Genomic DNA, 10,320 nt, shown 5'->3' with positions numbered 1-10,320 from the left:
TATCTGACTGAATGACTAAAATTTTTTTCCCTTATGACAGACCAAGTTATTACAGTTGATTTTTGACTGTTTAACTTTACAAAGTCTTTGCAATCTACACCTCCACAGTTATGGCTGCTTGTGTGATTGTTGTTCCTGTTGCCTAGGTGCTAAGGTGGACGGTCATCTCTTGGTAGGTTTGCAGTTTTGCCAAACTCTTTCCATTTACAAATTATGACTTGAACAGTGGTCAAAGGATATTATTTTACAACTTAACCTTGTTTTAAACCTCTCCACAGCATTGTCCCTCACCTGTGGGCTGTGTTCTTTAATTTTCATAATGCTGGTTGTTTTCTAATGTTCTCTAATAAACCTCTGAAGCCAGAAACAGAACAGCTGGATTCATAAATAATACGGCGTTATACAACAGTTATACATACTGATAAAACCAGTAAGAAAATAGTATTTTTACTCTCCATTGTTAAAAAGATACTGTTGTCTCTACTTACTTCTGAATCCTGGTCTCATATGTTGTCCTCTGTTTCCTCAACTCCTCCTTCAGTTCCTCCACCAGAGTATTCAGGGTCAGGGTAGTCCCATCTCCGTCTTCTGTCATAATAATGGACGGCACCCCTGCCACCATGGGTACGTTTTCGCTTTCGCCGAATGCCGCGCTGCTGCTGCAAAGCTCCATGGCCTCGCATCCATCCAAGTCCACGCCCTGCTCCATCATCCTCCCCACTTCCTTTTCCCTCTCAGTCTCCCTCTGACTCTCTGTCCACTCCGTCCTCTCATCGCTATCCGCTCCACCTCCAAAGTTCTGATGTGTCTGAGGTTCTCCGCTGGAGTCTGGAATGGAGATATCGCAAGAGGAGCTCGACCACGGTGTGCTGGAGACACTGGGAACGCTCCCTGTGCTGGAGGAAGACGTGACGTTGTCATAAGTGGACAGTCTCTGGGACGACCCGGTAGAGTCACGATCTCTGGCGGATCGCTCCCCTGAAGAAGTGCGGCGGTGTCCTCTCAAGGAGGACAGACCATTCATGAGCCAGTTACCTCCGCCACCGGAAGGAGTACTTGTATCTGCCACTGTGGCACCTGTGGTAGCTTGCTTAGCCTGTGGCTGGGAACGGGGAGTTGAAGAACTTTTGAAAGAGTATTTCCAGGAAGGCATGGTCTTGGCTTGTTTACTTGGACTGACAACGGGCTCTCCTTTCCCCGTTGAAGGTGCGATTTTTGGTCCAGGGTTTGGGTTAGGGGTGATGGCCGCAGACAGTTTGGCGTCCAGAGATGAGGCACTGCTGTGGAGTTCTTGTTCAGTGTTGGAACCTGGACCGCTCTGTAGATCCTCCTCAGATATCCACGCTCCCAGGCTGCGGTGTTGGAGCTGATGCCCCTGGGCAGGTAACTCCATTAGGGGCAAAGCAGGTCCTTCGTGCTCCCTCCCTGAGTATAATCGCTGGTGTTCCCTAATGAGGACTGTCATTAGGTGCTGGACCAGAGAAGTTCCTAGACAATGTGCATGCAAAAGGTTATTGTGATTATGCGAAAGACTAACACAAAGTAGTATGGAGTTTTCATGTTTTTCACAATTAAAATTCTTTAAAGCATGGCTCGCATTTCTGTTCAACCCCTTTAACTCTAAAACCCTTAAATAAAACTCAGTGGAATTGCATTCAGAAAGTTTCCAGTTGAGTCTCCCTCAGTGTAATTGAGTTTCAATGCAAATTCAGCTGATCTGTGAAGACCTAGAAACCATTAATGAAATAAAAGCTTGATAAAGACCAAAGAAGACCAGCAGTGAAACCATTCACTATGCAATTATGCACTACATTGTGTTGGTGTTCAAGCATCACAGAATGTAAAGAGGTTTATGGGGTATGAAAACATTTGCGAGCCGTCGTGTATTTGGTATTCATGCCTTCCATGAGAATAACTGGGTCCTCCATCTTGGTTCGAAGGATATTTGGTCCAAATACTGTGGCCAGGTTCTGAACGCTCATCTTGTTCTCGTTGCAGTGGGACTGAACCTCATCAAGAAACCTGAAAAAACAAAACATTCCCAAAGTTAGACTAAAAGAAACACAAATTGTTTGCTGAGGTTGCGTTGAAAGGAAGAGGACTCACTTGCATATGTACTTGAGGAGATTGTAGTTAGGCAGAGGTAGAGTGTTAACTTGTTTCCCAAGCTCCTGGATCCCCTGGTTTAAAACAAAATATATTAGTTGTTGTGAAAGTGATGGCACCAAAACTCCTTACAACTAAACAGTGCAAACCTCCTCCTCGTCTTTGGCCAAAAGCTGTGCACAGGTTAGAAAGTCCTCATATTTGGAGAAAGGAATGACTGGTTCAGGCAGTTCTCTCAGGTACAACTTCAGCAAGGATGCCACGGTGTGGACGTCTGTGTTACTGTCAGTCAGTACATGTAAAAAGAAAGAATTATCAGAACTGTAAAAGTCACGGACACTAGATATTGGATTTCATCAACCTCCTAACCTCTACCCCTTACCTGTCAAACAAAGGCTTGTCTCCGCAGTCAAAGGCCTCTTGAAGATCTTTGACCAGATTGGCCTGTCCAGGCATCCGAAAGAGACCCTCCTCGTCCAGGCCCCTCTCTCTGATGAAGTCCACACACTGCTCTACCAACAGTGGTGCCAGCCGGGGTCCAAACTTCCTCTCAAACTGTACTGTGTCCTCCAGACGTTGGCCAAAAATTCCTGAAGATAAACATTTGAAACAGAAAGTCTGATTGCAAGAAATTATTCGAGGCTTTGCAGTGTGGAGGGAGGTTTTGTAAACCTAACAGCCTTTTAAATATTAGTTGATGTGGTTTGGAACAGGATTACTAGGATTACTGTGTCACTATAGGTAACTGGAACTATAGTCATAAGACATGTACAGTGATCAGTACACAGTCCTCCAGTATTTTGCTATTGTTTTTGTGATTTTTTTTAGCAGTCAAAATGACTGATTTTGTGGTGGTTCTTTAGAAATATTTGAGATTCTGGACTATAATTTGACATCAAGTATGGATGAGGCAGAAGTGTGGTATTAGTAAGACATACTGTCACCTGCAGGTCGGAGTGAGCAGTGACTTAAACCCAATCTTTTTGACAATTTTTGCGGAAAATTTGCAGTAAACTCACAATTATGCATTGTCACGGAAAAATGTGGGAATCTGCTTATTTTGCGTGAATTTTCCTTATCGGAGAATGATGAAAAACTGGTGGGACTGGTTACAGTAGACGGCGATTCAAAAGGTCTTTTCTTGAATGTGGACCAAGGGGATCCACTCTGGTGGGTGGCCACAACCCTAACCTGCAAATAGCTGAAATCCGTGAACACTTGACACCCCACCAAATGCTTATATCTAATTATACATTAATACGCACAGTGTGAAACCGTCTTATCTATGTATTCCCTTATTTCTGCTCTTGGGAGTACAGTCAGTCAGTAACACATACACCACATGCACCAGCCAATAGCGTGTCCAGACAGAACTCTTGTCTAGCTATTTCACCTTCCCATCCTCAGTGGATGTTTTTGTGCCATTATTTTCAAATTATATATACAGTATGTATATATATATGTTTTGCTATATTTGATAGTGTAATATTTAAACATTTAAATATTGTAATATAGAATAATATTTAAACAATAAATAGTGGTAGCATTGTGAATTTATCTCTCAAACATATTTGAAAGTCTAAATGCATATATATGATTTTTGTGCATATGAGTGTAATGCATCCTATCTATCTGTCTGTCTGTCTACACATATGCATAATAATCATTATGATCGTAATGTCCTATTTATGTTGCTTATTTCTAGATATAATAGTTCATGGTGAAATTAAAATAGATAAATGCTTGATCATAATGCAATAACAATATGAAAGCGATTTTAAAATGATACATTAAGACAAAATGTTGTTAGAATAAATGTTGTTAGATCAATACAATTCATCCCCAACTTTAGTCCTTACTAACTTAATAATTAGTTAAGCACTATTTATTTAACTTAAGACTTAATAAAAACATAAATATACTTAGTTTAAACCAGCTATTCTGGCAGCGCAGGTGTATTGAATTAGCAACTAATTACTGTGTGACTGGCTGCAGCAGTCACAGCTGGCTGACAGCTCGCAGTAATCGTGGTACTTCACCATGCAGGAGCTGCACGGCAGCAGAGAGCGTCTTTCATACATCCCAAAGCCGCATTTCACTGCGTTAATCCATCCCGTGTTTGGCATTTCACTCTGGGGAAACAGGGGATTAATCCTTCATTTCCAAACTCCAGAACCGAATCAAGTAAGCTGAGGCAAACTAGGCGACTGCAGCACAGCAGAAGAACACGAGGAGGTCAATGCGTTGTTAGCCTCAGCTCCGAGAGCTGGCGACAGGTCTATTCTGGACTGTGAACCGAGACGAGACACACACACACACACACACACACACACACCCACCCACACGCACACCCCCACACGCACACACACACACACACACACACACACACGCCCACACACCTCTCCAGGACCCGTGAATCTGAGATGGCGGCTGGAAACATAACCGAGCCACATACAGAACCGAGTTTATTATCTCCATTGATGTAATTGTTGCTAATTTCCTCACACTGTCACAGTTTAGGGTTATGTTTCTTTTTCCTTCTAAGATTTGAGCTAACTGGCTCAAGCAAGACGTTGCTAAGCTAATGCTACAAAGCTGGCTAATATGGTTACCTTTTTTAAAATATATTTCTACCGTAGTTTTACCCGTTGTTAAATGCTTCTTTTCAGTTTTATACTCTAAGCAATACAGTGGATATACAAAAAAAAAGTTTGAAAGTAGTTTAATAATGTACAAGTTAAAGAAGCGTCTGCTTGAGACAGAATGACAAATATAACAAGTCTGCCAGTGATGTCATCCACGATATTATTGGTAAGTTACTCCAAATTTATGCCCCTATTAATATAGTTCCTGTGGTAACATAAGACACTGGTGTTCAGCTGCGCGTTGGTCCTCTATACAGTCAGACATGTCTGGATATGTTTCTATCCTCTTAAGTTAACTAATTTGGGATGTGAAGCTAATTATTAACATCAGACTAGTTGGTTCCTGCATCAAACCAACCAGCATTCAAACCAAAACCAGTCACACACCAACAAGTTCCCCTCAGCTGATGGCGGAAACAAAATAGAAGCTCCCTGTGATCTAATTTAGTCTATATTGGAACTTTCCTGGAATAGATAGACTGGATCATGTTTGTGAAGATGTTGCTGGCTAGGAACTGGACAGAGCGGCTATATCATCTAACTTGACACAGATAAGCTAAAGGTCAGGAATGATGTTGGCATTTCCAACATCAGGTATGATGTTGGCATTAAAATCTTGTTTCAAATGCATTTTGTAGATTTTTGGAGCCCGTGTGGCCGACAGGAAATCAACATTTTCCCCACTTTTGGAGGTCCGTCTTCAGACTTTATAAGCATTGTTTTTTTTTAACATCTCTGTGATTCTGATTCTGAATGTTGGTCTTCATCTTCCCTACATAAACCATATCTTTTCCATGTGTTTTTGGTTGAAGCGTGAGTTTACCTCCGCCAAATGGCGCCCAGATGACCCGCCGTATGGCCTTGACCCAGTCGTCCATGTCGGTCTGCGAGCTTGCCATGAGCAGGAAGGATTCATGGCTAATCGGGGCACGGTCCTTCTCTCCCGTTCCACCTGGCGAGGGACAAAGACGAGGAGTTGAGAGAGGAGTACAGGTGACTGAACATGCGAGACACGTATGACATAGTAACGGGAATGAAACGGTGTGGGAAGTTTAAACTAAAGCATCTCGAATTAGTTTGAAAGGAAGTTAATACGTCAAATAAGCTATGATCTGCAGAATAAGACGTGGAGAAAAAGGCCTTATTATTATAGACAATGTCTACTGTTTATTGGCAGTGTGTTCACATGAGAAATGCTGACCTTCATGTAAAGATGTGGGCTAGCTGCCGGCATCAGAGTATAGCAAAGTTGAACTCCTTACTGCCTGAATGCACAGTACCGTGATGTGAAAGTCTTTACCCTGCTTCCTGATTACCTTTTCTTATTTTGTATTTTTGACACACTGCAGTGTTTCAAATCATCAAACCAATTTTAGTCAGATGTCACAAGTAAACTCAAAATGCAGTATTTAAATGAAGATGATTATGAAGGCAGAAAAATAAAAAATTACATGGTTCTGTGAGGAAAAAGTAATTGACCTCTAAACCACTAATCTTGGAGGAATTGTTCTAATTCAGCCACAATCTATCCACCTCTGGTTATGTGTTATTGTTATACAATCAAATAATTTTTACACTATTTTTATTACTTTTGGAGTTATGCAAAATTCTCTCAAACCATCTGTTTTCTAAAGGTGAACAAAGATGCATTACATCCGTCTCGCCACTAGATGGCTCCATCAGTTCTGCTCAAAGTGCTTGACCTAATCCTGAGCAGCTTGTTTTAGCTAAAATATCAGCACATAAACACACTGATACACTGCATATAAAGACACTAAATTTGGGGAGGAAAAAAGAAACATAATTAAGATTGCTATAAAGGTAATACTGCTAAATAAGAAATTCTATGAAAAGAAAAAATCAGAATGAAGCAAGAAATAAAAAAATAACTTTTAAAAATCTTTTTAGCACGCACTTGAGTAATTTGGAGAATGTCTCTGTTTTCTTGTTTGGAGCCATTAGTGTCGGGCGGTGGTGTTGCCACAGTCATTGTTGTCACAGTCATTTAACCAAATTTAAACAGCAGTTCAATGGAAGCTGAGGGCCATTGTCACCCAGCTTTTTAAAGTCACACTCTCATGATGAGCAGGGCGGCACCGTATGACCGTACCAACCAGGAGAACAGGAATATAATCTAGCTTCATTCAGGAACACAAGGTTTACAAATTATCAACACGGAAATCAAATGAATGATTCAATCTGCCCGAGCAAACTCAAAGTTATCAAAAAAGACGAGGAGTCTGAATGCATCTCATCCTGTATCTCCAGTGACACACACTTGTGAGGTTTTCCTCTTTTACTGGAATGCTGTAAGGATACACAACATCCATGACATTTCACATGTTTTCCCCAAAGCTTTCTGGACCATCGAGATGTGTTTTTGTTTTGCCAAACGGGAGATGGGCTTTGTGCTCGTATTGGTCAGCAACAGCAGAGTAGTGAACAACAAAACGAAAGCAAAGATGTTCAGTGTGAACAGTATCTAAACTGCCAGGGGACTAAACAGTGAATTGGGAATGAAATAATTTCTTCTAACAATTAATAAGAAATCAAGTCAAGGAATACAAGTACTTCCCCAAAAAAGTCTCTTACGTATTTGTCACTCATTTCAGAAAGCTTAGCTTATATTTTGTAAATATTCATTTCACAAAGTGAAACCATTTAGTCTTGTAATTTTGATGACTATGGCTTGCATATTAAGGAGACCCCAAATTCAGTGTCTTGGAAAAACATATAAATAAAAAGGATGTATATTCATGCACTCTGTTCTTGGCTGAAGCTACTTTTGCTGCAATTACTGCGTCAATGTGACGTGGCAGGGAGATCAGCCTGTGGCACTGCACAGCTGTAATGGAAACCCTGTTTGATGCTGCCTTCAGTTCTCTACCTTGTTGGGTCTGGTGTCTCTCATATTCCTCTTAACAACCCACAGATTTTCTATGGGGTTAAAGGTCAGGGCTGTTTGTTGGCCAATCAAGAACAGGAACACCGTGGTCTTATAAGCAGCTTTTGGCAGTGTGGGCAGGTGCCAAGTCCTGCTGGACGGCATGTTGGGAGAGGAGAGCATGAAGTATTCTTCTAACATGTCCTAGTAGATGGCTGTGGAGTTCACACTGAAGTTTAGATGTAGTTGGAAATATCAGAAAAGATTAAATTATGTCTGCAAATGGAAGGATGAAAAGTGAAATAATAAAGGTACAGAACTGTACCTTGTGGAATGACACGGATTACGGAGAATGACTTGTTGTGATGGAAAATTTTATCGGGAAGATAAGAGCCAGAGATGCCCACCAGTACTTTTAACCTGCTCAGTGAATTTGAACATTTGAGCAGCAGTAGGGTGTATGTGTGTTTTGGTGAATAGGGAACCACAGCTGTAGATGTAGATCTATCCATAGCTTGGTCCACCAGACCTGGTGCTACTTTCACCTGTGGTGGTGCTGCACCAACAACTACTGACGGAAGGGAGACAAAAACCTCTGAAGAAGACACTGAGCGCAACTTCCTTCTTTACAAAATCTAAACAAAAATGGAGTGGTGTCGGATTTTAGAGGTTGTAGGCTTTCTCTTTTGTCTTTGGCAAAAGACCGCATGCCTTTTCTCTTGTGTATTTGCCTTGGTTGTATTTACCCAGAATGCCCTACACTAGTGTTTCTCAATGGGGGCGTTCAGAGGACGGTAGGGGGCGCTGCGATTTCTTTGGGGGGTTTTTCCGCGAAGGTTAACTTTACCCCTTATAAGCACAACAATAGCCATTTAGACTTTGAGCTACTTGCTAAAAACTGAGGTGTGCAACTGTGGTAGCTCTTCTTCTCTTCAGTGTTTCTGTTAGCTTCTTGGCGCAGCTCTGTGTTCCTGCTACTGGTAGCTTCACAGCTACCAGTAGCAGGTAGCAGTTCAGTGTTACACCGGCTAACGGCCTTCCTGTGATTCACTTCTCTGGTGTCTGGTTTTCAAATATCTTATGTCCTATTGAGGGTTTTTATACATGTGGTTTGGCAGTGATGTAGTTGTGTCAAAGCAGCAACTTGTATTGAAAAGTGTTTTAATGTTCATCTGGATGATGCACGCTTCCATGGAAGGACAACGGAATATCGCTCTTATAAACATGTAATGACTAAAATCACGATACCCTCACTGTGTATCCCTCAGAAAAATAAACCCATTTAATTAAGAAAAAAATCCTCCCATGAGTGGAAGGCATTATTATGCCAAAATAGGCATTTTTTGGCATGATTATTTAGTGCGCTCACGATAGAGTGCATTCATTTTATAGAGTTGACATCGGTGCTGTAAGTGGTCTGGTATGCAACGGCTGAGCCAGCACTTCGAAATCTCACTTATCAGTTTACTGGGATTTTTTCCGTCGTTGTAACAGGTATGTCAGTCTGCCTTTCCCCATCAATTTGCTCCCCGACAGCTCTGCACCGTTTAAAAAAAAAAAAGACGCACACGTTGAGCAAAACTCAGAAACAGAAACAAACTGGATGTGAATCAGGATATGAAAACAGAGAGTCTGATCCTGATTCACGCTGAACAGTGAAAAATCAAGAGCTTAAATGAGGGCAGGTCAGATGATGAGGCAGCACAGCAGGTGAATGGCATGATGAGGGAAGATGGTATGTCAATGTAAAGGGGAAGCAAACTAATAAAAAGAGGGAAACTAAAGAGGACATGGCAAACAAAGAAAAGATCAAACTAATCAAAGGAAACTAAGTGGAAATGTACAAAGAACAAAATGCAAGAACAAACTAAGAAACTAAATACAAAGGAATAAACCTATATGGCAAGGCCTTTTGAGCAATAATTAATACAGGATACTATATGGCAAGAACAAACGGACACTACTTTCAGATAAAAGATAATATTGTTGAAGTGCTTGGTTTTGTTGAGACCATATCTAGTTCTAAGAATAAATGTATTTTACAGACCATAACAGTAAGAAACTTATCACTTGTGCTTTTAATTAGATTTTATTTTTATAGATTTATTTCTTCAGTATTATTTTTCATGTCTGTGTTAATGTCATGATGCTAAGTGACTCCATGACACTTTCAATTTGACACATTGGGATTTGATTAAGTATCAGCTTTGTTTTTTGTAATTTCTGTACAGTAAAACTATTAATCTATAAATCAATAGACAGTTTTATTGAAATTATCATCCATGGTTCTGTCCCATTTGTATGACATTAAAAGGACCTAGAACTTTTGTTCTTAAAGCTCTGGTTTACACAGTAAATGACATGTGGATTAAATTTTATGGATGATACACTGATGTCCCATTCTCCTGAAGGCAGCACAGAGCTGCACCACCAGAAACGGGCAGAAACACTGAAGAGAAGAAAAGTTCTGATTAATACAGTTGCAATTTTACTGTTGCAGAGCATAGTAAGTTTGCAAATTGTTCAAAGCTGGAACTGTTGTACATTTTCCATCTGCTCATTTTATGCAAGATTTAACAAAGAACATCAGAAAATGGCACAGAACAAGAATTTTTTTCCACTCTGATTGGCTGCTGATAGGCGTACCAATTTAAAATTGAATGTCGGGGCGTGCCGTGGTGGCGT

The 10,320-nt window shown here is 40.8% G+C and overlaps 1 protein-coding gene across 2 annotated transcripts in view; it reads right to left on the bottom strand.

Moving 5' to 3' along the window:
• The window catches only part of arhgap22b (Rho GTPase activating protein 22b), a 35,090-nt gene that overhangs the window by 4,893 nt on the left and 19,877 nt on the right, over positions 1 to 10,320 (bottom strand). For both annotated transcript variants that reach the window (XM_032574771.1, XM_032574772.1), the window contains 6 exons: positions 5,575 to 5,703; positions 2,489 to 2,696; positions 2,256 to 2,388; positions 2,107 to 2,180; positions 1,901 to 2,022; positions 489 to 1,488 (listed from right to left, as the gene is read on the bottom strand). In XM_032574771.1, coding sequence (XP_032430662.1) covers positions 489 to 1,488; positions 1,901 to 2,022; positions 2,107 to 2,180; positions 2,256 to 2,388; positions 2,489 to 2,696; positions 5,575 to 5,703 — 1,666 coding nt within the window. The remainder of the gene's footprint in view (positions 1 to 488; positions 1,489 to 1,900; positions 2,023 to 2,106; positions 2,181 to 2,255; positions 2,389 to 2,488; positions 2,697 to 5,574; positions 5,704 to 10,320) is intronic.

The sequence above is a fragment of the Xiphophorus hellerii genome, chromosome 10 (genome assembly GCF_003331165.1).
Source record: "Xiphophorus hellerii strain 12219 chromosome 10, Xiphophorus_hellerii-4.1, whole genome shotgun sequence".
Lineage (NCBI taxonomy): Eukaryota > Metazoa > Chordata > Actinopteri > Cyprinodontiformes > Poeciliidae > Xiphophorus > Xiphophorus hellerii.
This window is presented reverse-complemented; position numbering and strand designations above follow the sequence as displayed.